The following is a 27564-nucleotide window of genomic DNA, read 5'->3' on the forward strand; positions in this document are numbered from 1 at the left end:
CCAGAGACCCCCAAACCCTCAACTCAACCATTAGTTAAGAAAACACAATGTTTGCACATGACCGGTGTATTACCCACATTCTTGTCCACAAAAGAAATGAGCTCTACCTCCCACAACTGAGTTTATGAGTGACTGTAACCGTACTGGTGGTCGGCCATGAAGCCTTCACCTACCACTCTGTAATAGCTCTATAAGCGTAGTTGTTCCAGTACAATATAACCTTTTAAATACCCTTTCACTGTCAGCTGAATGTTTTGTTATACCCTACTTTGTTTTAATGGAAACCTTTCAAATGAAAATGTGAGGTATTGATTGGGCCATCAGTGATGTGTTTTTCCAGACCAGTGCCAGATAATGATTTGTCATCTAGCAAAGGTTTCAACATTGAACTGACTGTTCCAAGTTCTTGCATGAATTCAGGGAGGAAGTGTTAACTGCCTCTAATGACTCTGCCATTAAGAGTCATCCGGTTGTTCTGTGGTCTCATCTGCTCCACTGGGCAGCTTGTTCTAATGACGGTCTGATTTAACGTCATCTCTGCCAACTGCATTCAGTCCAGACTTAAGGAGCGACTTCAGGGGTAATAACTGGTTCTACTTTGCAGATCACCACTATCACCACCTCCACCACCACCACCACCACCACCACCACCACCACCACCACCACCACCTCCACCACTACCACCACCTCCACCACTATCACCACCTCCACCACTATCACCACCTCCACCACCACCACCGCCTCCACCACCTCCACCACCACCACCACCACCACCACCACCTCCACCACCACCACCACCTCCACCACTACCACCACCTCCACTACCTCCACCACCTCCACCACCACCACCTCCACCACTACCACCACCTCCACCACTATCACCACCTCCACCACTATCACCACCTCCACCACCACCACCGCCTCCACCACCTCCACCACCACCACCACCACCACCACCACCTCCACCACCACCACCACCTCCACCACTACCACCACCTCCACTACCTCCACCACCTCCACCACCACCACCTCCACCACTACCACCACCTCCACCACCTCCACCACCACCACCTCCACCACCACCACCAACACCTCCACCACCACCACCACCACCACCACCTCCACCGCCAGCACACCTAGCACTATACTCAGCTCCAGTTTCACTTGAACATTTTTCAGCAGCCTCTACATATGCCTCTATATATTGTAGTAATGTGAGACGTTCGCTGTTTATTTCGAGACAAACATACCAGTGAAGATATGCCCAACCTTGACATTCACACTATGATATGATGCTGCCTGGCAGTTTTCAAATGTTCCTGTTCATCCAGAGTTTGCCAATGTTTCAATTAATTCAGATGTTTTCTGTTTTCACTTCAATTGCAAATACCTTTACATGTCAACTTAGATCTGCTGATCATTTTGGTCTTAAAAGGACTATTGGTTGCTATTGTGCTGATGAAGAGTTGCACAATGTGGTCTGAGGGTTATTTCTGATGTTGGTGAGAATTCTGGGTTCACCCTGAGGAGCGTGTGCCAGCTGTTTTTTCACAACATTGTCTCTGTGTTTGCTTATTTACCACAGATCAGTGTTGACACACCACAATGTTAAGAATGCGCAAGTCAGACAAAAAAAGGTTGTGTTTGTTCCCACCCAGGAGAATTTAGGGTAGTGTTTGATGTTATTCATTATTACTGTAATTGAAATCTTAAAAAAAGCAAAAAGGAATAGTAGTTTGAGAACAGAATCTCAGCCGTTTACCCAACCCTACCAATGTTCATTCATTCCAATGTTCAGATTTTTCTTGGCTGGCTCTCACCACTAAATCTAAAGTTTTCTCCGGTTGCTGTAAGCACTACTCCTCCTGGTAAAGTGATTAATACCCTCCTAACTCTGCTACTGTAAGAGGAAACATATCCCCCCAAAAACGTTCATAGAGCTGGACCAGTGTTTGGACTGGGAACTGGGAAGAAGGGGTGGGACAGACCTGAGAGAAAGGAGTGGTGGAGAGGGACATGTTGATGCTGAATAATGGGATTAACTCCAGTCCATGAAGAGAGAATGTCTCTCATTATCTCTCTCCGCTGATATTCCATTTTGGAGAAGGAAAGGAGAAACTCCCAACCTGCCCACTGTCCGTAGGCCTTTTGACTAAGGGATTTGCTTCTGGAAAGAGAAAGAGAGAGAGAGAGAAAGAGAGAGAGAGAGAGAGAGAAAGAGAGAGAGAGAGAGAGAGAGAGAGAGGGGGAGAGAAAGAGAGAGGGAGAAAGGGAGAGAGAGAGAGGTAGACAGAAAGCTATAGGTGCGGTAAAAGGAATTGGTTGGTTCTCTCGGGGCCCCTGGACCAGAAGAGACCCCTGCCTTCAGCTTGTCATCAGGTGTCAGAAAAGAAGAGAGGGGCATATTTCCAGATCTTCACATGAGAGAGCACCACAGCGAGCTGCAACCGGTAAGACTTGCTGAGATGTTTGTATCGTTATTTTTGTCTTATTGTTAAAACAATCACTTAAGGAGAGGTTAATTATACGTGAATATACAATCTTCATAATTTATTTTATTGTCTTTCAGAGCATATTATATTATCTTGAACATCTATGTGTACCAGTTATTTTACTGATGTTAAATATTCAGACACTATATTAATGTCAACATATGTAACAGTGCATGATATATACAAGATGGAAATATCAACGCAAGGACACCTTAAATAGACAGACTACTAAAGTAGACATCTGAGATTAAGGAAAACTACATGGGTTGTTGATATAGTTAGACATTTATACCACCAGTCTTGTCTCCTCGTTTATTTACTTAAACCCTAAGACTGTATTTCTCCTGTTGCCAGTGCCCTGCACCGGTATTCTGTCACTTCACACACATTTATAACAAACTCAGGTCCGGCCACAGGGCAGTGTTAGGTGCCAAAGTGACCTGATGCACAGCCAAGTATGTATGAGGCCAAGTCATCACTGTCAATCAAGGGTATTGAAAACTATTAGTGGACTAAAGGCATTCTGTTCTGAGGTGTCACAATTGACTGATGAGACAGATAATGCCTTGCCGTCCAGTAGGTTGTGCAAGGTGTTTAGAAGTGGTGGTTTCAACTCCTGCTGAGCATGTGCTCTCTTAAAAAGAGTGCAATCACCCCTACAGTTATACATTTTGGATTCATACAAGTTGGTGCTGAAATCCTTTCTCTTATTAGTCATGCACAGTACCTGTTATTGTTTCTCAAACTGTACAGCTACTGTTCTGACACAAAAGTCAATGAAGCTCAACAAAATCCACACCAGATGTAGAGGCCTTGCCTGAAGCTATATACATGAATGTGTTATGAGAATGTGTGTGTAACACAGGGGAAGGGAATGAAGTGTCTATAAGTGATTCTTATCAAGGATCCTGATGTTAGGATGGTAGGGTTACCCATCCTATGAGGAAGCCGTGAGCGTTTGTGCTCAGACGTGCATAATTGCTTTCAGCTTCTTCTCATATTGCACAAGAGGGAGAGGGATATTCAACCAACGTTGCAAGTTTGCGACCACATTTAAAGCCATGAGAGTGAGCTCTCAGCCCGTGGTACAACCCCCCCCCCCCCCCCCCCACCTCCCCTCTTGTCAGGTTTCCAGAGCGACACAGCACTTCATATCCCAGGTTTGTTGGTTGGGTCTAGTGCAATTGGTCTTCAAACCTGAAAGAACAGACTGCCTTTTGTCTGTTGTTTAATGGGTCTCTGGAGAGGATGGGGGCATTTGCACACAGTCTGACCTTGCTTTCCTTGCCTTGCCTCTCTACTTGATTCCCTCCATCTTTTCTCTTCCTTCCACCGGTAAATAATTTTGGAGGGAAAATGAGCCCAGAGACCAGGTTGATTGCATTCACAGTCTTGAAAGTGTCACTGTAAAAGAGGGAAGCTCTGTACTGTGTGACCAAGCCCATTCCAATATGTGCTCCAGATTAGATTATGACATCTGTCATCCTTCCCTGTTTATATCACATTACTGGGTGAACCAATACAAACAGGGGATGGAACTATAGCCTATTGAAAAGCACCAGTGAACCATATTCTGGGAACTCCCCGCTCCCATTGGCACATTGGCATCAAAACTTCAGATCATGAAGATCTGAAGATGATAACAGATGATCATAAGATCGATCATCTGTTACTCACTCTGGGCTTCAGTGAACCAAATCCACCATTGACTCCAGTGGACTCATTCAAACCGTTTTTATCTCCACATTCATAGCCAACCTGCTGCTTTAGTCCCAAATGTTTCTCATTAGACCAAGAGGATATCCAATGATGATTTGTCATCTTTGGCCTCTAAGCCAGGGCTACCTGTATCAGAACACTGGAGCCTGTTCTTTCCAGCTGGAAGGCTACTTTGAAATCTCTTCCAAGAGACACAGAAAAGAAGCTAAGCACGGCAGACGTCAAATAAAATCCTGACAGTGAGCTATAAACAGGCTCGTTAGGGATCCATGCACTACTACTGCTTGGTTCCCTTCCACTGGACCTGCATGCTGCAGCACTGTAATGTGGGTTATTGGAAGGCTGTCATTGACTCTCTCTGGTTGTTGCTCTGGATCTGATGTTCCAACTCGAGGTGCACTGAGGGTCTTTGGTGGTTCTTTCAGGTCAATTAGAGACAAAATGTTGTGTTGGGGATTTGCACATTTTCAATGCACTTGTTGACATTTTAATGTTCTGGCAAGTTCCGTGTCTTTGTCCAGTGGGATGCTGATGTTTCCCTCAGAATATTTTAGATTCTCCATCTGCTTTCCTCCTCTTTGATGCTCATCGGGCAATGTTTTCATTTTGTGTTTGTTCTACTGACAAATTTGTCCTTTAAAGTTCAAAGCTGTGTTAAATAAGCATGCTTGACCAAACAGCCTCCTAAACCAACAGTTAAAATCTTGTGCAACCGTGGCCATTTAAAAAAAAAACTCTAGATTGTAAAAAACCCATTAGCGATTTTGCGTTGTGCGGCATATTCCACGGAACAATCTCAATTCCTTTAAAAGTAACCCAAGCGATACATTACTGTAAAGCATGTATGGAGGCAGAGAGCTATTCCCTGTTTTCAGGCATCACAGACTTTCATTTTACAACAGGGCATGCCGGCCCTTAAATTAGATTTTCCACAGACCACACAAGTTCAAACTTCAACCATAAGGTTGCCACACAACCAATGTCTAAACAGCTGTATGGCAAAAGCCAACGTTTCAGTCTGACACACTCTGGCAAACAGGTCAGCTTCTATTAACCACTGAGGTTTGAACCAAACCGTGTCTGAGGCAGGCTTCTCAGAGTTATATATATGGTTTATTATTTTGATAGCATATAATTTCTCTTTCGAGGGATGTAGGAAGGTTATTGGGCATCACTGTTATTACACATGATGACATCATCTTTTGAAAATAGCTTCTGGAAGGCCGCGTGGCTGAAGACAATTAATGGTTTGGAATGAGTTGGTCTCAGTGAAAGTGATGACTCCTGGGTTTCTGCTGTGGAAGAGGAGACATGCTTAAACCATTCTGCTGTTAAAAACACAGACGACCCTAATTAATATTTATGATCCCTATCATGGAAACAATGTAAGTGTCGTGTGGGAATCTCTCAGTTGTGGATATGTAATGTTAATATAGTTAATGATGTCATTGAAAATTAAGTTAAAATAAGTTAAATATCAATCTGTGTCACACCACATCCAGTGTTGCAATTCATGGTCTACCCAGCTAAGCCTTTTTCTGTCTTGAAAGTAACTGTGTAGACCAAAGGTACAATTTTAAGAATGATCTGTTTATCGAAAGTGTTACCGCACAGCCTTTGAACGAATATTCCTAACTTTCCCCTGCCATCCAGCCATGCCAATTAGACCCCATTGGCTGCTCAGGGCCCTGTTCCTGTTGGGCCTCATGTGCACCCTGCCCCACACCTCAGCAGAGGACGCCCCTGCCCCAGCAGTGGAGAAGGGAGTGACCTTCAGCCACATCTACAAGATTGACCTTCCACAGCGCTCTGACTGCAGGCCTGCTGTAGAGGCCCTCCCTTCCCACGACCAGGCAGCCGGGGCCCTGGAGGGCTCCACCAGCGAGGGGGAGAACGACATCGTGTTCAGGCACAACATACGCCTGCAGACGCCCAAATGTGACTGCGAGGAGTCGGAGAGCTTCAAGTCCTTGCTGTACAGGGTTAATGGGCTGGAGGAGGAAGTGGGCTTCCTGAAGACCCAGTGCTCCCAGGGCTGTTGTGGCAAGGCCGGAGCTACAGGTAGGGCCTGTCGGTGATGCTGTGAGCGAGTGAAAGCCAGGGACAGTCACTCACTTTTTCGCTTACTCACTCACTCAGGACATCCCTCTCACCATCCACCACCCTTCCCCTGACCTTCCCCAGGTGTGGACACAAGCTGCAGCGGTCACGGGACGTACCAGCACGACACGTGCAGCTGTCAGTGTGACCCCGGCTGGGAGGGGCCCGACTGCTCCGTCTCCTCCTGCCCGGACGAGTGCAACGACAACGGCCGCTGCGTGGACGGAAAGTGCGTGTGCCACGCCGGCTACACGGGCCACGACTGCAGCCAACTGCTGTGCCCGGACAACTGCAACGACAAGGGTCACTGCGTGGACGGGAAGTGCGTGTGTTTCAGCCACTTCACCGGCGACGACTGCAGCGTCCAGCGCTGCCCCAACGACTGTGTCGGAAACGGACGGTGTGTGGATGGACAGTGCGTCTGCGACGAGGGTTTCTTTGGGGACGACTGCTCTCAAGGTGACTATTGGGGAAGTTATTGTAAAATGTTTTTCATATGAATGTTCTTCTGCTTGGTCCTTTTTTTGGTGTGCATACGTAAGGCATACAAAACAACATCATATGGAATGACAAGTTGCTTCGAGTCTTGTCTCAGAGCTAGGACATAGTGATCCGCAAAAGTGGAATTCGGAGAATCTCCAGAGCGTTATTTCAGCTCCCGTTGCCCACAGGGTTCAAAAGCGTTGTCCACACAAACGGTTTTGCTCTTGACTTTAAGCACCAGAGACGTTTGTCTGATACGCACAGAAGCAGAAAAACAAGCCGCTTGACAGCTAAACTCACTTCACCGACGCCTCCCACACGTCCAACAGTGACAATAATTGCAGCAGCCTCAGAGCTATTCTCTTCAGCTGTCAATCATTCCACTTAATGGTTTTGACTGTGTACAAGGCTGACTCAGTCTGCTTTGAGCTCGTGGTCGGGGACAGTGGCACGTCAGCCATCAATGCTACCTGCCTTGGGGGATCTAGCTGTTCAACTGCTGTAGAATGAAGGCGAGATACATATCTACAGTAGGAACGCGGGAGTCCAACAATAACACAAGCCTCTCAGGAAGACAGAGGGGAGGAAGGATCAGTTTCTGCGTAGGAACCAGCTAGATGAAAAGCTGAAAATATTATCAGATGCAACGTTCTTATGCGTATGTGTCCTGGCAGTTTATCAAAGAGGTAGGGGATGGATATCGACATTGCGCAAGTGGTGGCAGTTGGGTGAAGGCCTGTTTTAAATTTTGTGAGGTTTAAAACGCAAAAAAATTTAAAACAGTTGTTGGGACAAGGATAAATGCAAGGAACTTGTGAACATTAGTTTAATGTTATTAAGGAATATTTTTGGAGGTGTTATTGTAGTCTTCTTCACCAAAGGAGTCATGGGATTAAAGTGAAATCTTCAAAGACACCCGTCGAATGCTCTGCAGATGCAGTGGATTTGGTCTTGTTTCCATTTAAGGCCTCTGGTTTGGAGATTGGGAGTTTCCCTACCATGGCAGATGATACAGAGAAAACAAGATGGCGTGAGAGTCACTGAAGAGAGGGTACCCTGTTTTGTTCAGGAAACCCCAACTCATGAAATGGTTGTTGAGTCAGAGAAATGCTCACAAGTACAGTAAAAATCATAAACGTTTAATCTTCTGAGTCACCCTTTTTATGACAAGTGAACCATGCATGTGCTCTGGCTTACCCTTCTCCTTTTTCAACTCAGAGCAAATCTCGGCCCACTGATTAATAACTTGTTTTTGTGTACTCTGACAATGTTTCCAACACTGTTCTGCTATATCATATGGAGTCAGATGGCTGAGTGGTTAGGGAATGGGACTGTTACTCAGAAGGTTGCTGGTTCGATTCCTTGGCCATGCAAATGACGTGTCCTTGGTAAAGGCTTCACCCTACTTGCCTTGGGGGGAATGTCCCTGTACTCACTGTAAGTTGCTCTGGTTAAGAGTGTCAGCTAAATGTAAATATCTTTGGCTCCAACATGCTTGTCCCACTCTCTTTATAGTGTCCAAACAAAATTATATTATGGTAGTAATTTTTCGTCTTCAAAATATGCTTCCATTGTTATCAATCAGTGTGGACACAAGTTTCCACAGTTTTCAGCATTTTCCAGCTTTTAGATGTTAATTTATTCGTCCCCTCAGTCTTTCTGAGATGTTATTAAAGGGAAGGGATGTTAATGTGTCAGTGACTGAGAGAGAGAGAGAGAGAGAGAGAGAGCGCTAGAGAGAAAGGAGCAGCCATATTAACTGCTACTGGATGGAAAAGCTCCCGCTGAATTGAAGAAAAACATTGAGCTTCCTGCCTTCACCACAGTGGAACAATGTCCAAACCTGCTGTGCATTCCTTCCTGCTGAAATGTGCTCTTTAGCGCCCATTTTACGTTTACCCAATGTTCAGTTAACGTTTTCTCGAAAGATTTAATTCCTCAAATTAAACGACCATCGACTCTAGTCGATGTAATTCTGTGTACCCGCAGGTAAAGCTCACAAGTGGAAACTCTCGGATCCAACACTGCTGACTTGCTGTCTTCCAGACTCACGTTGTGTTATTGAAAACCCCCCCAAACCACCACCACTATTGTATCTCATTCCTATATTTTCCCAAAGTCATGACTGAAGCTTTCTGGCCAGATATCATACTGTAACCACAGAAAAGTAATATATTTTCTCGATCCAGCTAAAGTTTTTGTAAAAAAAATACAGTGAATATATCCTCAGAAAAATACTTTTTCAACATCTGTTACAAAACCTTGTTTCGTCCTCTGTGTTGCTTCCAGTTCTGGGTCCTAAGGGCCTGCGCCTGGTGCGGGTGACAGACGTGTCCCTGCTGGTGGAATGGGAGGCCGTGAGGGGGGCGGAGCACTATGTGTTGACCCATCACCCAGAGGGCCATCAAGGTGCCATGGTGACGGTTCAGGTGGCAAACACAGAGACCTCCTACCTGATCACCGGCTTGTCGCCAGGGGTTACCTACATTGTAGACGTGCACGCCGTCATCAAGGAGATCCAGAGTGAAGCGGACAGGATACAGGCCACCACAGGTGAGGCCACGTCACCTGATCATGGTTTGCCAAGCCCTTTTCATTATTCGTCATCACATATGTGTCAGCGCAACCGACCAATGAGCAACCTGAGGTACGATGCCTGGGCTTTGAGTGTTTTTAATAAAATGCTGGTCGAGCTAAGATAATGACATCAGTGTGTCTAATTTGAAGCAAATGAGTTCACAGGCATGTAAATGAGAATGGATGTGGGCAAAGAGGGAGTGAGAAAGAGAGAAAGAAAGGCTGCCAGACAGACAGAACAGGCATGGCAGGAAGGCAGAGAAGTGGGCCTGTGAGTGTGGTTAGCCATGGAAAGCCTCCTCTGAGTCTGGCATTCCTCTCATGGAACCAGAAACCATCCCATCATCTGGGCATGACGTGCTCACAGCGGGACATTCTCTGGTCACATCAGATCCTTTAACTTCAAACGCAAAACCCCTGAAAGTCTGAACAGTTTTACCCTGAGAAAGAACACAGTTCATACTGTAACGCCCTTTTGTTTTCCTCGGAAATGGGTTTCATCTGTCCTGTAATGTCTGTAATAAAAGGCTCTGAAACGAACCTCATGGCGAGGCATGCCAAACATGAGTAGCTGACTGTGTTTTGAAGGCAATAACGAGGCAAAAATTTTAATGGATGTATTTTATTTTACAGATCTGTGATCATTTGTTGTTTCAATCCTTTATTCAATTCTTAAGTTATCTCAAGAACATTTCATTCATACATCACCCTTCCACCTAACCATCCATCCATCCACCCACCCACCCACCCCTGCCTTCCTCCCAACCTCCTTCCAGAGGTGTCTGGAGTGGATGGTATCCGGGTGCTGGGCCAGACAGAAGACTCTATCGAGGTGGATTGGAAGAACCCTGCGGCCGATCTGGACCACTTCAGGCTGACCCACTCCAACCAAGACGGACAGGAGAAGGAGCAGAACGTCATGAAGAGCCAGGAGGCTCGGACCAAACACACCATCATAGGCCGGTCACCTAAAACCCACTTTACCCACAGTTCACCCTGGCTATCACGGGTCACTCCAGTGCAGCAGCCTAACTGTCTATGATAGTGTGTAACTGTGTGTTCCAGGTCTGCAGCCTGGCACCGAATACCTGATCACAGTCAGGGCTGTCAAAGGCCCCTACGAGGGCCCAGCCTCCAGCGAGACTGGAATAACTGGTGAGTAAAGACAAACCCTTCCTGTTTGACCCCTGATGCTGGGATTTGAGCCACTGGACATAACACACTGTAAGAAGCCCTTACTCTTGATTAAGTTTTTCGGTGGCAATTTTTCTTTATAATTCTCGCCGGCCATCGTGTATGATTGACACACACTGACATAACCATACCACTTTGGATTTCTTTAACGTGAGGATGAATTCATCTTTCCCGCCCACTCGATTCTATTCTGTGCCACACACCCTGGATATGTCTGTCTGCGATGAAGTGGTTATCCTTCTGCCAGTTACTCGCTCACTTCCTTTGTTGAACTCTTGTCACTCTTTATATCTTTGAGGTTTGTTCTGGTTATCCTGAGGCCTGAAGCCATGGTTACGTGAAAGGTGCTGCACGAAAGGCTTACAGGGGATTTGGGGGAGAAATCCCTTGCTGTCGAGCTAGCCATGGTGCTGGTTCAAAATAACAGCTTCTCAGGGCACATCTTATTTCTGTATGGTGTGTTCTGGATGAAATGGTCACACTAATAGAGAAGAATAAGACGGAAAACCATGTGAGCAGATATAAAGGGACCAGCCATTGTGTGTGTCAGTGTGTGTGAGGACGTGTGAAATGTGGGTATGGTGTGGGTATAAAACTGAGCTGCGCCCGTGAGATTTCTCCTCTGACAGATTGCGAATGAGGCTTCATTTAGACAGCCCTGCTTTCACTCTTCTTTCAGCAACTTCTAAATGACACGCTTCTCCTCCCCTCTTCTTCCCCATCTCACCTTGCCATCCAGTCGGCTCCAGGCAAGACTGAAAAATACCTTCTCAGTCTCACGTACAGCTAAGGATTTTACTTAAGAAAGAGTTCATTCCCTTTTGACTGTGTTAGGGTTTTTTTTATAAAAGGCTTCTCTCTCTCTCTCTCTCTCTCTCTCTCTCTCTCTCTCTCTCTCTCTCTCTCTCTCTCTCTCTCTCTCTCTCTCTCTCTCTCTCTCTCTCTCTCTCTCTCTCTCTCTCTCTCTCTGATGTGTGTTGGACAGTGAGTCTGTGTTTGTGAGGGTCTGACACATGTCAGGCTTCAACTTCGCCAAGGACAGCAGGACACAACGACTGATGAATGATGAATGATTGCTTTGAGATGGAATCGATGGGATCGCTCGTTTCACAGCAACCTGCCAAGGGATTGCAAGGCTCATAAACACCCCAGAGGTCCTACTGATACTGCTGCCTCCAATTCTAATTCAATAAAGCTTGCAGACGGGCCAGTAACGAACAGCAGCTGGCTGGACCAAAGGAAAAACTGCTTGAGCCTTTATGTGATACAATCCCTGGACTCATAGGCGTTGGGGAGCTCAGGCTGGTCGCCCTGTTGGCAGCGTGCGAAGGAGGAGTTTGAACCAGTCCTGTGCCCTCATCTGTCTTGTAGAGGATTCCAGGTGCTGAAATTACTGATCTGTCCTCTGGCCCTTCACATAAAGAGTTACGAGCTGCTAATGCTAGTGGGGTAAACTCATGTACTCATCGTCTACTCTACATTTACATTTAGTCATTTAGCAGACGCTCTTATCCAGAGCGACTTACAGTAAGTCCAGGGTCATTCTCCCCGAGGCAAGTAGGGTGAAGTGCCTTGCCCAAGGACACAACGTCATGTGCACCAGCCAGGAAGCGAACTGGCAACCTTCAGATTACTAGCCCGACTAACTCTACCAACTTAGCCACCTGACTCCCACACATACAGTAGGCAGATACACAGACAGACAGGCAGGCGTGTGCATACACTGTGTGTGGCGTCCATGTATGCAGACCCACACACACACGTGAGGTGCTCTCACACATGCACATATATGCAAGCACGTACGTACACACACGCAGACGCTATCACAACACACCACGCACGCAAGGCCCTTTCCTTTGACATTTCTCGTCCCCTCAGGCTCCTTTAACCAACTGTCTACTGTCATTAGACATTTAACACAAGGCTAACATGCGAGTGGGTCGGCCTGTCTGTTGGTATAGCTGCCTTCTCAGCACTTTGCAAGTAAAGCTCTGATGGATAAGTTGTTTTCCACATGGAAAAGCCACAACTGGTGTTGTGTAGTCTCCACACTCTGCTAGCAGGGCTGAACCTTGAGCTAAATCCATCTGTCACAGGCTACTACACCATGCCTCTGCGCCAGACTGCTTGTCTTTACAGTTTCCTCCACAGAAACACAACCTCTTCACCCGGTGTTAATATGTTCAAGCACGAGGTAAGCAAAACATCTGGGCCATAGTGGCTGCCTTCATTCCTGTTGGTGCAAACAGACAGCCGTTGGGTTCTGACGGACACAACAGACAACTGATAAAAGGTGCTAGGACAACTGCCAGAAAGTCAGTCAATCAATCTAAGGCATGTCTGGATATGTCCAAAACATAAAAAAGCAAATGTTTCCACAGCAGTCCCTTCATGTGACTTGCAAGTGATTTATCTTAACAAATAATGCATCCACAGTAGCAGTAGGGAGGATGTAGAGAGAGAGAGAGACAGACAGAGGGAGAGGAGAGGGAGAAAGAGGGAGAGGAAAGAGACAAAATGAGGGGCTGAAAGAGCCAGACAGCAAGAGCAGTTAAAGGATATGTGGGTCCCACCACCCTTCGCTGTACGAGTCATGAATCAGTTTTCATGATGCGGGGAGCTCACCGACACAGCTCTGACCTTGGCAGAGTCACGAAGGAATAGCCCTAAATGATGATTGCTTTTGCATGTCTTCTCACTTCCTCTCGATTTCTCTCCATCCATCCCCCTCTCTCACTGTGCCTTCCTGCATCCCTTCTTCCTCCCTCCCTCTCTCTGTAGATCCCTCTTACTTTCTCCCACTCTCACTCGCTTTCTCCAGATATTTCCCTTTACCATGACCCCATAGACCACCTACACCCATGCATCCCAACTCTGTAACACTGACACCCAGGCTTTGCGTAAACCCCACATGTCTTTCTCCGATATTTAAAGCCCCCTGACTTCCCCATGTATGCATTGAGCCTGGGCTGTTTTCACCTTTGCCCTGCTAGCCCGTGCTGGCCCCTTCTGAATTATTTTCCTCAGAGGACGAAAGCTTGGACCATCGAGTCCAGACACTCACTGTTTGATTGACTTGCTTTGTGGTGTGCCGGTTGAACTAGTTAAAGATCAAGTGGGGAACAAGGGCTCCAATGGGGCTTCTGTAACTTACTGTATATTTATGTTCACAAAAGGATTTTAGTGCCGCCAAAGAAATCACTTCCTGAGTTGTTACCTGAGGTTTCAGAGAACAGTCGATAAAGTTTTACTGGAGCAGTCATTGTAGACTTATATATATTATCTATTCTTTCCTCACTTCCCATTAAGGCTTTTAGAGTCTATTTGAAACTTACTAAGTACTTCCTCCTCTACCCCATCCTCTTGTTCCTCTCCTACCAAACAGATATGGATGCCCCCCCCAACCTGGTCACCAGGGAGGTGACAGAGGACACAGCCAGCGTGTCGTGGGACAGAGTCCAGGCCGACATCGACAGCTACATGCTGAGCTACAGCTCTGCTGAGGGCTCCAGTGGCGAGATCCCAGTGGGAGCAGACAGCACCTCCTATAGGCTGACCGGCCTCAGGCCTGGAGCCCTCTACACGGTCTTCCTGTGGGCCGTCAAGGGCTCCCGCTCCAGCAGGAAGAGCTCCACACAGGCAGAGACAGGTAAACTGTTCCCCTTGTGGCTGAGGCCAACCGACTCGCTGCTCGCGCTGTTTTGGTTTCACGGCCCCCTCAAAGAGTTCCCCAGAGGAATATCTTAGCCTCCTTTGATCTGTGAGGCTTGAGATGAGCAAGCAGGAAGCAGGAGGGGAATTTGAGTCTCGAGCTTCCCATCTCTCTGGTTTTGTCCGCAAGAGGGCAATCACTTCTTAGAAGGGTGGATGGGTGAGATTATTCCTACCAGGAAAACAGGAAAACATTCTTGACGGTGAAAGAATCTGTGATTTAAAGCCAATATAAAGCCGGTAAAGAGCCCTGAGCTTTTAGATCTCCTCCATTGTTCACTTAGCATCAATGACAAGAGTAAAGCTGTCGTTAAGCCTGAGAGGTATTTTAACTTAATATGTGTGGACACCTCTTTGAAAGGAGTTAAGCATGGTTAAACATTGCCCACAGGTGCAGGTGTTGTTGTGACAACAAAAGACTAATCTTGTATTCAAGCCCATGCTGACTTCTTTAATTCTATTTAGTTAATAGCCCTGTGGTGTGTTTCCAGTCACTCTATTCAACAACACGCTGAGCCTTGAATCACATCCAGCACGGTGAGTGGGCCCCCAGGACAGTTTGGGGCTTTTCATCAAACTAGGAACAAAAGGTAAACAATTTGGGTTTCCTGTGTGGGCAGAGAGATCACGAACCTGGACGCTGTCACGGTTTCCAACCCAGTTGTCCAGTAGAAACCCCAATATCCACCCACAGACCGAGAGGACCTCCTACGTGACACTTGGACTCTACAGCGAACCAGGCCGCAAAAACAAAGCTGATGTGTAACATTTACATTTAGCAGACGCTCTTATCCAGAACGATTTACAGTAAGTACAGGGATATTCCCCCCAAGGCAAGTAGGGTGAAATGCCTTGCTCAAGGACACAACGTCATTTAGCACGGTGGGGAATCGATCCGGCAACCCTCTGATTACTAGCCCGACTCCCTCACCGCTCAGCCATTTGACTCCACGCAACAGTATACACACGGGCCTGTGTGGATGAGAGATGAGAGCAGAGGAACATCCTAAGGTTGTGGTTGGATTCATTTAAACAGATGGCTCAAGTGCAATACCAGTTGTGAGACATGGCCAGGTAACCCAAAGCAGCGTATAGTAAATCTGCTGCTGGCTATCCTGGCTATCTGCTGCCGGCTATCCTGGCTATCTGCTGCTGGCTATCCTGGTGCAATAGATATCACCACTGGAGCGGCTGCCTGCACAACAGCAAACTCCTCGCCAGCCTGTCCCCCCTGAGGCTCCCGATGAGGATAGTCTGCTCCACTCAGGCTGTGGAAATTGATGGATGAGGTGTGTGGGTGTGGTTAAAGGTGGGGGAGATGTGCGCGCGTGTGAGGCCTGAGTTCGAGGGGTTGCTGATGCGGGACAGCGATAGCCCGTGTGTTTATTGGCAGCCTGTCGCCGAGAGTCTGCAGCGGCGTGGTTGAGTGGGGAAACGAGTGAAACAGACGTTAGTTACACTAAACTGTCTCATAAGTCAAACAGTGGGATTCCCCATGGACAGGAAGCCTCTGAGGTAGAGGGAGGGAGAGTAGAGAGAGAGAGAGAGAGAGAGAGAGAGAGAGAGAGAGAGAGAGAGAGAGAGAGGAGGGAGAGAGAGAGTGAGGGAGGGGAGAGAGGGGGAGAGAGAGAGAAAGAGGAGGAAAGGAGAAAGGGAGAGAGGGAGAGAGATGGAAAGAAACATGGAGGAGAGGAGGAGATGGAGGGGTGGTCTGTGAGCACTGCTGGGCAGGTGGATTTCTAAGTCAAGGACTCCTCCTCTGTAGGAGTGGGTTTCAAAGACAATGAGAGTGAAATCTTGGGGTGTACATTGCCTTTACACAATATGGAACACTTACATTGACTACAGTTGAATCTTACATGTTTCACTCTGTAGTATTGCATGATATATCTCTCTCTCCCCCTCACTCTCTCGTTCTTTATCCCTCCTTCTCTTTCTCTCATTCTCTCACTCATTCTCTCTCCATCTTGCTCTATCTGGGTCTATATGTCTCTCTCTCTCTCTCTCTTTCTCTCTTTCTGTCTCTCTGTCTCTCTCTCTTTCTGCCTATGTATCGATCTATGTCTCTTTACGTTTCCTATACATCCCTTCCCCTGTCCTTGTCCAACCCTAAGACCTGGACACTCCTACTAACCTCTTGACCAGGGAGGTGACAGAGGACACAGCCAGCGTGTCGTGGGACAGAGTCCAGGCCGACATCGACAGCTACATGCTGAGCTACAGCTCTGCTGAGGGCTCCAGTGGCGAGATCCCAGTGGGGGCAGACAGCACCTCCTATAGGCTGACCGGCCTCAGGCCTGGAGCCCTCTACACGGTCTTTCTGTGGGCCGTCAAGGGCTCCCGCTCCAGCAGGAAGAGCTCCACACAGGCAGAGACAGGTCTCTACACCGTAACACAATAAAACAACAACAAAAAACTTCTTCAAATCGAAATCTTTTGGATTCCGTATTAGAAGGTGAACAGTCATCGATCCACCTTTAAGGGACCCGGTCTGGTCAGCTCTCTAACAGGAGTCGGAAAACCATAAACAAAGTGGCTGAGTTAGAACAGGAAGCTGTGTGTGTGAGGTGATTCATCTGGGAAGAATGGAAAAAAAGGAGTTTTGATTTTACAGATTGACATCCACATGTGTGTTATTGATCTGTAAACAATGACATCAAACTTCTTCTTCTTTGGTTGGAACATGCTGTGTATGAAAGGCAACCGCAAAACCTCTGGCTGACATGGCTGCCTGTATTGGATCTTTTCGTTCTCTCTCTCCGTCCGTAGAGATTGATGCTCCCAAGAATCTGAAGGCTGAGGGGGTCCAGCTGAATGCTGCCACCCTGACCTGGCTGGCCCCCCTGGCGGACATAGAGGGCTACATCCTCACCTACCGGTCTGAGGACGGCACCCTGGAGGTACTGTGCTGTGTGCCATTTAGAAGAGGACATTAGAAGGCAACTGAAAAAAACACTCTGACCCCTAGTGGTAACAATATGCTTCATCCATCTACAGTAATGTAAAATGTATGAGTCTCTAAGTTCAAAATGATTGTGGGTGTGTGTGTTTGTGTCACATTTACATTTAGCAGACGCTCTTATCCAGAGCGACTTTGAGTAAGTACAGGGACATTCCCCCCGAGGCAAGTAGGGTGAAGTGCCTTGCCCAAGGACACAACGTCATTTGGCATGGCAGGGAATCGATCCAGCAACCTTCTGATTACTAGCCTTACTCCCTCACCGCTCAGCCGTCTGATTCCCTGTTTCTGTGTGTGTATGCCAGTACGTGGAGTAGGATTGAGTGTCAGTGTAAACAGTTGTGTGTCTCCTGATTCCTGGGTACAGACAGTGATTTGTGTTCGATCTGTGTCCTGCCGTCAGACTGTGGAGAGGCGTTTGAAGGCCAGCGAGAGCAGCTTCTCCCTCGCAGACCTGGAGATGAGCAAGAGCTACATCGTCACCCTGATTGCATACAGAGGAGCCAAGCGCAGCCGAGTGGTGGAGACCGTCTTCAAAACAGGTGCACTGCGCCATCCATCATCAACCTCCCACCCCGTCAACGTTCTGTCTGTCCTGATTTGCTATTTGTCAATTCACTTTGATTAGCCTTCTTTCTTTTACTTTACCTGAATGTGTTTGAATTCTCCACACGTAACATGTTTTTATGTTTTTTTTTTTTTTACATTTTATGGAAACTTGACTGGACTCATCATCTCACTGCTGTACTTGAGTCAGGATATATCTGGTTAAAACAAGGTGTCACGTCACGGGTTGTTCTTTGACCTGATGGCCCCTTGATGTCTGACTCCTGTGTTGTTTGTTCCTTGGTACCAGTGGGCCTGATGTACCCCTTCCCCATGGACTGTACCCAGCTCATGAAGAACGGGAACATGAAGAGTGGCATCTACACCATCTACGTCAACAGCGACCAGTCCAAAGCCATGGAGGTCTTCTGTGACATGGATACTGACGGAGGAGGCTGGGTGGTAAGGCGACACCACTTACTGTGAAACGACTTGATTGGAGTGGAGGTACTTTGCCGAACTGATGAGAACACGATAATGGTGATAGGATAATGGTTCATAATGATCTACTTTATGGATTGAAGAAGTCATTAAAAGTACAGGCAGAGACTGTGAGAAATGTCTCAGATAAAGAAACCTTCTCTCTATGCATTTGAATAAATCTTCTTCGTTTGGCAGAATGCTAACTAGAAGACTTCCATCAGGTGTTGATGACTGACCATCGCCTCTCTGCATTCACAACTGACTGGATCAGAGGTATGAGACATGCAAACTCACAGGCTGTGATGTGTGGACCCTGTCCAGGTGTTGCAGAGACGCCATTCTGGGAAGTTGGACTTTAAGAGGGGCTGGAGACAGTACGTGCCGGGCTTCGGAAACATGACGGATGAGTTCTGGCTGGGTCAGTGCTGGGGATCCATATTTGGATTGCACTGGGGGATAACGTAGGGTCTATATATATGTAATGACTGGATGATTGTTTCATTGTATTATCCTCTCTCTCTCTCTCTCTTTCTCTCTCTCTCTCTCTCTCTCTCTCTCTCTCTCTCTCTCTCTCTCTCTCTCTCTCTCTCTCTCTCTCTCTCTCTCTCTCTCTCTCTATCTCTCTCTCTCTCTCCCTGTCTGGATTATGGAAACGCAAACCTTTCCTGCAGGTCTGGAAAAGATCTATCAGTTGACCAATACGCCCACACAGTATGAGCTGAGAGTGGACTTGGGGCTGGGCTCAGAGAGGGCCTATGCCGTCTACGACAACTTCAAGATTGCTACGGCCAGGCAGAAGTTCAAACTGACCATCGGCAAATATAGTGGAACAGCAGGTGGGAATGAAACTGAGCACTAGAGCCTTTACATCAGCCTTCGTTTTTCTGGCCTTGTCTCTCTCTCTCTCTTTGTGTCTCTCCTCGTCTCTCTCTCTCTCTCTCTTTGTCACTCTCTTTCTCTGTCTGTCTCTATTTCTTTCATTGTCTCTCTTTCTCCATGTCTCTCTCTATCTTACTAATAATCCATCCTCCTTGTTCTCTCCGCCTTCCCTCCCCTCTTCATTATTAAGTGTGGTCATTATTGACTTTGTCTCCCAGGCGATGCTATGAACTACCACCAGGGTCGGCCTTTCTCCACAGTGGACTCGGACAATGACATCGCCCTTAGCAACTGTGCACTTGCCCACCACGGAGCCTGGTGGTACAAGAACTGCCACCTTGCCAACCTCAATGGCAGAATGGGCGACAACACCCACAGCAATGTGAGAAAACCCCATTGCACCTCGAATATGACAAGTCTGACAAGTCTCCTTTTAGAAACAAGTTATGGAAATGTTCTGTAGGACGGATTTTGACTGGACTGTGATTTCTTTTAACATTGACTGGTTCCAGAACATTTTCTAGGCTGCATTTCTACATGTTCCATGTGCCGTAACTGCAGCAGTAGTCTGGGATGTGGTGTGAGGGCTGTCCAGTAGATGGCAGTAGTGCTGTGATGAGATGATCTCAGCAGTAGCATGTCAACTTTTAGAGACTTACATTCATTTCAGGAGGAATGAACCAGCATGCCCCAGATCCATCACTTCCCATTAAGATAAAAACGTTTTCAACAGTTGTAATAAACCTCCAGCACACTTATACAGACTTGACTCACTTGAACTTGTTTCTGCAAGGAAATATATATTTTGAGAGGAAATACTGTCATATATTAAATTATAATCTGCCTCTATTTATGACATTCCTGAAATGATTTATATTGTTTTGTTGGTTTTATTCTATCAACGTCTATACAGAATCATTGCACGCCAGTGTACTAAGCCATATCCAAGTAAAAATGGCAGACATTCTGTAGATGGAAAGTCCAATACCACTGTATTCCTATGAGATTCCCCTACTAAATCTTTTTGTTTCTCTCCATCTCCCCAAACTCTGTCTTTCAGGGGGTCAACTGGGAGCCGTGGAAGGGTCACCTCCAGTCTCTGGACTTCACTGAGATGAAGATTAGACCTGCTGGAGCCTCCAGGTAGAGGGGGTCGCTCCCACCCAGAGAGAAAAGCAGGGTGACCCAGGGTAAAGAAACCAAACGACGTCGACCTAGTACCACCACTAGACCCACTGATGGATAGACCCTTACTGGTCAATGGAAGTCAAAATTCATGATAATTCTAGTATATATTAGACATTTGTTTTACCTAATGTGTGTGAGGATTGAAGTGTGTGAGGATTGAAGTTAGTGAATGAAATGACAAACCTCATTGAGTACTGTGAGTCATTTCATTTCCTGAATTTTAATTAACATTCAAGCATTCAAATAGATTGATTTTTATTTCTATTATATTCATAATTGAATCCAGATCCTTGTGTAAACCTCATTTTTTCAAACCTGGATGAAGTGGAATCCTGTTTGAAACTTTATACACAGTAGAACATACCCTATTACATAAAGCCCAAAACACTTTGAATAGGATTTGTTGTATTATAATTGTTTATTACATATAAGGAACAAGTGAAAGGCAACTTTCACTGTATAGTCTATATCACAGGCAAAGGAATGTCCACACCTAAAGGGGTTGAATGTGTGTTATTTGGGAGTTGTCTGTAAGTTTGCCTTACAGGTGTGTATGATTAGTTTGTAAATCACTTCTGTCCTATATAATTATGTTTGCAGGCTGGTTCCACAGCGCATGACTATCTCCACACTCAAAACAGCACCAGGTGCTGGTTGGCTAGGCAGATAGAAACTCCTTCCACAGCTTGCCACATGCCACAGTTTCAGATCAAAATAAAGTCGATGGACATGACTTTGGTTTGTTGGTTTTGGTTCTCGCTGTTTCAAGATGTGCAGTCGTGGAACACTGTGGTTAACGAACAGTGTGACCATGTGACACAGTTACCTTTGGGGTTAGTTTACCAACTAATCCCTTTCTCACGGGACACTCAGATTTTGCCCTATCAGCACATTGTTGACTACATGCTGACAAATGAGAGCAGAGTTCCTTCTTCCTATGCTGAAACGATCGTACGGCAAGGACCTCTCTACCCCATGTGAAGCCACACCCTCTGAGGGCTTGTTGCAACAGTTAGAGAGGATATGATGAAGGGGGGGGGGGGTGAAATGATTCATATGAGGGTATGTTTTGTTCCTGAATGCATTTTTCTGTTTTGCAATGCAACACCCTGAATCCCACCAGTCCAACAGATATCCACAGATAAGTTATTTGCATGCCTGAGATGGTGTGAATAAGAAAACAATATATTCATAGCTCTGCAAAAGAGAAGCAGCATGGAGTATGACAGGATTGCACCCCTTGAGTAGAATACTCTAGTTGAGTAAAAAAAAAAATATATCTCGCAGAAGCAATTGATACACCAGGCAATTTCAACCACACTGATTGCAAATTACAGAACCAAAATTGGTTCCTGTAAGAGTTTCAAAGGACAAGGGACTTCTCAATAGCAAGTTGAGCAAAAATGGAATGGTTATAATTGTAAACCAAGTCCTAGTTAAAAAAAACTGCTGTACTGAACAAGATTTGTATTATTATTGAATAACGGTATATAAAGGAAGACATGAAGGAGAAGTTATTTTCTCATTGTTCACCTTTTCAGCTGACTGCCGATAATGCCTGAGTTATGTTTTAAACGCATGATTATATCTCTCGTTTTCCACAATACAGCACTTTAACTTAAAGTTTCATGAACTACCATATAACCAACAGAAATGGAGAAGTACACTAATCCTTCACCCAAGTAGAGATACTCACATTTATAAAGACTCTTGTAAAAGTTGAAGTACTGACTACAAAGATAAATAATGTAGAAACATCTTCCTAAGTACAGTAGCAAAGTATTTGTACTTTGTTACTTCCTATCTCTGATCACTAAAAAGCAAGGCCTATAGAAACAACATTGTAAGGAATTGCTATTCTGCTTCATCCTCACTTTGTCACTATTTAGCAGTACAACTTAATACACAAGTGAAACAGGAATGGGGTTGGTTGGATTTCAACTGGTAAGTGGATTGTAACATTCCTCTCAACCCAATCCCATCCCATTATGTGCCATCTTACACTTGGAATAAACATGTGTCATGCAACTTGCACTGTGTACACTGTGTGGTGAAATGTTCACTGACAAGATCACATGTCAAACAGAATATTAGGGTTGTGAAAATGCCTTTTCTGCGTACGTAAAAAGGAAGCATCCACCAAACACTTTCTGGTTGTAACGTAGGAAAATGTACCCTGCTTGACCTTTTCACTACAACATACTGGGCCCAGAGAGCAACACGCTTTTGAGACACGGAGACGTGTAGGTCGTTTATGTCTGCAGGCAATAAAGAGTATTTGACATAGTATTTGCTGCTTAGGCTTAATAAATTGACTTACATTTATATTTAGTCATTTAGCAGATGCTCTTATCCAGAGCGACTTATAGTAAGTACAGGGACATTCCCCCGAAGCACTTAGGGTGAAGTGTCTTGCCCAAGGACACAAACGTCATTTGGCATGGCCGGGAATCAAACTGGCAACCTTCAGATTACTAGCCCAATATCCTAACCACTCAGCCACCTGACTTCCTGAATTACCTGACTTACCTTGGGTGCATATAAAACAAACACAGCCTAACACACCAAGGTATGGCCCCTCTTTACTTCCTACACTGTGGCTCCTTTTATGAGACAAACTTGGCAACAGCAGCATTGTGTATTAAAAAGCCTGGAAGACAGATGGCAAGTCGTTGGATTTGAATATTGGCAAAAACAAAAAAAGAAGTTGATGATGTATGACGTTTTTTTTCTTTCCATGAGCAAGCAACGCTGGTTGCGTTGTAACAAGGGACGTTTGTTGAAGGTGGAGTATTTCCACTGCACGTCTGTCTACGCTGTACTTTACCCCTGTGTGTGTGTGTGTGAGTATGTGTGTGTGTCTGGATGTAAATAAAGCAGAGTCGGAGTAGGGTTGAGTGGGAGTGGGAATCGAGGGAGCAGAGTAGAACTGCTGTAGAGTGGAGCAGAACATAGTGGAATAAAGTGGATTGGTATCGTAACTGGATCCTAGGGATTACATTGCAGTTACAGCCTCATTAACAAGCACAATATTGAACACAAGTGTGTGTTTGTGAGTGCGTGTGCGTGATTTCCTAATGCAACTACATAATAACGAGAAATGCCTATTGCCTTGTACTAGCATAGTTCTGTCATACCTTACTGGGTCACATACACAAGGGCTTGATAATGAGCCTTGACATAAATGCTAAATAGTCTACACCCTTGTGACACTGACCTCCCTGCAGGCAAATTAATCCATTTCTGAAACATCGTTGTCCATTCTTTGTGCAACAAATCATGTCTTTCATTGTACAAAACCAAAACTCAACAAAGCTAGAAAAATACTTTATTATTTGTCCCTATGTTCTCCATTGAATGTGACAAGATAAATAATGCATGCAGTCCTATTGACTGGAAAAAATGATCACCTCAGCATTTCGTGGGGTGGCAACAAAGGGAGCTAAAACATACATTCTCATGCATAATTGGGTTTGATCAAAGCTGGGCCGAGACAGAATGTGAAAGTATCTGCTATGACAGCTTGTCTGTTCAAACCAGCAGCAAATCCCTTCCTCTTCACTTTTAGGATCTAAAAAGGAAAACTTTTGGAGAGGGAAAAGCAATTTTCCCACACTTTAGCCAAATGTCACGGAAACTACGAGAATGGTGAAAAATATGATGCCTGAAAGCTGGGAACATGATTTGTGGAAATAAATAGCTGCTGTTTACGTAAGCTGATGCGTTTCACTATGCCTTGACTCTACCCTGCCTCTCCAACAGTTGGAAGTTCTAAATTCTTAGAAGACAACAACTTGGACAGGCTAGATTCTGACACATGAAATAAAGTTTGTAACCAAATCAAGGCAGGAGTCACTTTGAAACAACTCACGGTCGAGTTAAGTGGTTTAGTTCTGAGAACCCCAAACTGAACTGTACCTGGCTTATGATGAGAGTCAATCTTTCCCATCGTTTTACTCTCTGAGATCTGTGTGAAGGTTATTAAAGTCCAGATAAGGAGAGCAGGGCCTGTATAGACAAAGTTCTGGCCAGGACACATATGTGGGTATACCTCCTCATGGACACACACACACAGACACTCTTTGACTCTCAGATCTCTCTCAGAACCTCATGTCAGGAACTTCAGTCTTTCACTTGAGCATATTAAACAGCAGTACCCAGCATGTACCGAACAGTAAAAAACACACCCGCCTCAAACAGAAAAACAGCCCTGTGCTCCCTGTACAGCAGTCTCTCCTACACCATAGTCAGGGCCACTCTGTCTGGAGTCATAGGTCCCGTTTTCACAGAGATCCACAGGTCCTCATTGGTCGAGTTCTTCTTCTTCTTGTCCGATTTGGCTCTGCCGCCGCAACCCTCTCTGCAGCAGCGGCAGGTGGCATGGCGACAGCAGCAACAGTGACAGCACACCACCAGGGAGGTGAGAAGGACGACCAGAGGCAACGCCAGGAGGACCACCAGGCACACGGTGTTGTAGACCCCCTGGTCGTGCTTGTCTGTGGCAAAGTGCCACACGTTGTTGAAGAAGTCCAAGATGGTGTCCTCCCTTTTCTCCATGGCTAAAACAGAGTCTTCAGCCTCTCTTTGGAGTCATCAGTAGAACAAGCCAATTGCAGAATAGGAGAAGGAAGATTGAGCCAGTCGCTGTTACCGAATGTCTATTGAGCTGGTCCACAAGGATGTCCGCAAGGGTCACTGCCGAATGCCATTTCAATCAGCTGCATCAAGGTTACGTTCAGGTCAGATCCCTTCCTGATTTGAATCAACCCAGACCTAATGTCAGTCTTTGTTTCCTGGGAAAGTCTTACTGATGTTGTTATATGGACTCGTCACAAGAGGATGGAGAAAATGTAGAAAGAGAGAGAGAGAGATCAGAAACAGCAGATGGCAGGAGGATTCTCTTTTTTCTTCTTTTAATGTTCTGTCTGGGGGCCCGGGGGCCAAAGCATTGTTTACAAAAGTCCCAAAAAGTGAAGATCAATTGTTTATGAGATAACCCTCTTTGAAATGCCAGGCTCTAATGATTTTGATCTCTTATGCCAGCTGGGGCAGTCTGTGCTGCACAGAGGGAGAATCTGCCGCTAAAGTGTTGTTTATCTCTCTCTTCTGGGATACCAGGTCTTCCCATCGTCCTTTGGAGTCTCGTATCTTTCTCTTTGTTTCAATCCATTCCTCTTTGGCTCATTGAGAAGTGATAGAATGAGGACATTTCTGGGGAGTAACACAGAGAGAAGGTAAGTGAAATGAACTCTGGTGTCTCCCGACTCCCCCCCCCCTCCCCAACCAACCCCCCACCCTCCTCTAATTCATTTTCTTGATCTTCCCCTCTTTCAACTCATTCTCTCCGTATATCTTTCACTCTCTTCCTGTCTTTATCTCTCTCTTTCACCCACTGCCCCATCTCTCCTCCCCACACCCTCTCTCTCTCCACCACCCCAAAACAGTCTCCTCAGTATCTCATTCAGGTTTTCTCTCGTTAAGGTAGAAGGAGAGAGGGGTAGGGGACGTGTCTGCTGTCAGAATGCCCAGTGATGGAGACTGACTGGCAGAAAAGTAACCCAATGTACAGACTAATGGGTCCCTATGGGAATAAGGACAGGACCTCATCTTGACTTGGTATCAGATGATTCAAATATTAAATATGGTTGGTTATAATACCATCCTCTTTGCTAAGCACATATTACAGTTTGTACTCACCCCAGGATCTGGGAATATGGTCATGTATGTATTTGGAAATTGTGATTAAAAAATAAATATATGGCTTGAGGTAAATTTCTCTTACATCCGGTCCATGAGTCTGAGCAAAGGTACGTATATGCTCATTAGAGGCAGACAGCTTCTGAAATGTGTTTATCTCATGGCTGATAATATAAAATAGGTTTAAGCAGTATTGCACACTTCCTTCCTGACTGCCTCAAAAGGAAAGTTTAGCAGTTTGTTGAGGTTGAGTTTATTGATATTATACAGTGATTATTCAAATTTCAACCGTAAGCACTGTTCAAATCCTCAAAGCAAATTTAGCCTGTGATAAAGTTATGTAGTTAACATTTGTCAAACAGGCAAGTAAGAAGAAAAACAGGAAGACAATATGAGTCATTATTTGTGCTACAGAGACAACACAGTGCACAAATACACATCACATCTAGCTTGGGACATGAAATGAAATATTTTCCCCGAGGCTAGTTCATAGAGCCCATTTCGGGGTATTTTTCTTTGGTATATCGGTCAACAGGATGGGGCGCTTACTAGCACACAAAGCCAGGATGGGCCTGAAAAATGTTATGACTGCCCCTGTTAGCTAGCCCGCTACAGCTATTTAAAGAACGTCAGCCCCATACACCAACAAGCTGAAAGCCTAAAGTGACAGAAGGCAACATGAGAATCTTTAATGATTTGCCCTTGGCTCATACACTTGCGGCCTATCAATTATTAGTCTTCACTGTGAATACTCACATAAAAATCCCAGCTCTCTCCAATCGACAAGAGTAAGATAATATTGCATTACATTAAGAGGTTTATACTGTATATTATTATCTGTATCAGTTGCCATCTAAGGCTGTGAGTGAGGAGTTCCATCAGAGGACTTGGTTAGGTCTCCAGTGGAAGAAGACCAGTGTCTGAGTTGATTACAGCTCAGTCTTGAATGCAACCTTTGATTCGGGTTGAGTGAAATGGGCTAAGCAGTGGAAGAGCAGCTACAGTGGATCAGCTACTGTGCCGAATCAGCAGACATGCTCCCAAATTCAATTGGGATGATTTCCCAGGCTACTGCAACTCACATGCAACCATGTCTTCGTTCTAGGCCCACGATAGAAAGGTTGGTACATGATCATTCACTAGATACATTTCTGGATGACAAATGTCAAGTGCAATGTTCAACTCTGCCACATCCAATTTCCTGTATTATAGGAAACGGGGACTTTCCAAGACAGCAAATATATTTGACATAACTTCAATGCATTACATACACTAGGTGCTAAATCAAATTCAACAAACAGATTCAATCATGCTCATTTAAAAGACTTCATGAAGTTGTTCCTTACCAGGTCACAAGTTCTAAGATTTAGGTTTTGTGGGCCCTCAGGATCCTCTTCTGTTAACTAAGACAGTGAGCTGGGATCTGATACTCCACACCAGAACAATGTTGTTGTACTAACTCTCTCTCTTTCTCTCTCTCTCTCTCTCTCTCTCTCTCTCTCTCTCTCTCTCTCTCTCTCTCTCTCTCTCTCTCTC

The 27564-nt window shown here is 45.6% G+C and overlaps 2 protein-coding genes across 6 annotated transcripts; one reads left to right on the forward strand and one right to left on the reverse strand.

Moving 5' to 3' along the window:
• Nucleotides 1-2079: 2079 nt before the first annotated feature.
• Nucleotides 2080-26068, forward strand: tnn (tenascin N). 5 transcript variants are annotated; one of them, XR_014767147.1, is made up of 17 exons: nt 2080-2450; nt 5865-6272; nt 6396-6770; nt 9084-9347; nt 10148-10330; nt 10437-10526; nt 13951-14214; nt 16391-16654; nt 17046-17176; nt 17639-17777; nt 18092-18243; nt 18586-18682; nt 18936-19100; nt 19362-19525; nt 20204-20333; nt 25450-25565; nt 25813-26068. XR_014767147.1 is itself a non-coding variant. In XM_084707504.1 (16 exons), exons 2-15 carry the CDS (start codon nt 5867-5869, stop codon nt 20288-20290), a joined length of 2781 nt encoding a protein of 926 aa, XP_084563630.1. In that variant the 5' UTR covers nt 2081-2450; nt 5865-5866; the 3' UTR covers nt 20291-20333; nt 20932-21064. The 5 variants fall into 5 exon arrangements, 3 of the variants coding, with proteins under 3 accessions (XP_084563630.1, XP_084563629.1, XP_084563631.1); XR_014767148.1 differs by having other exon boundaries at nt 25817-26068; XM_084707504.1 differs by lacking the exons at nt 25450-25565; nt 25813-26068 and adding an exon at nt 20932-21064 and having other exon boundaries at nt 2081-2450.
• Nucleotides 23642-27564, reverse strand: kiaa0040 (KIAA0040 ortholog). Its single transcript, XM_084707506.1, has 2 exons — nt 27375-27564; nt 23642-25542 (listed from the first exon to the last, which is right to left on the reverse strand). The coding sequence occupies exon 2, from the start codon at nt 24886-24888 to the stop codon at nt 24568-24570; it is 321 nt and encodes a 106-aa protein (XP_084563632.1). The 5' UTR covers nt 24889-25542; nt 27375-27564; the 3' UTR covers nt 23642-24567.

The sequence above is a fragment of the Hypomesus nipponensis genome, chromosome 10 (assembly GCF_054491055.1).
Source record: "Hypomesus nipponensis isolate SF chromosome 10, ASM5449105v1, whole genome shotgun sequence".
Taxonomy (NCBI): Eukaryota; Metazoa; Chordata; class Actinopteri; order Osmeriformes; family Osmeridae; genus Hypomesus; species Hypomesus nipponensis.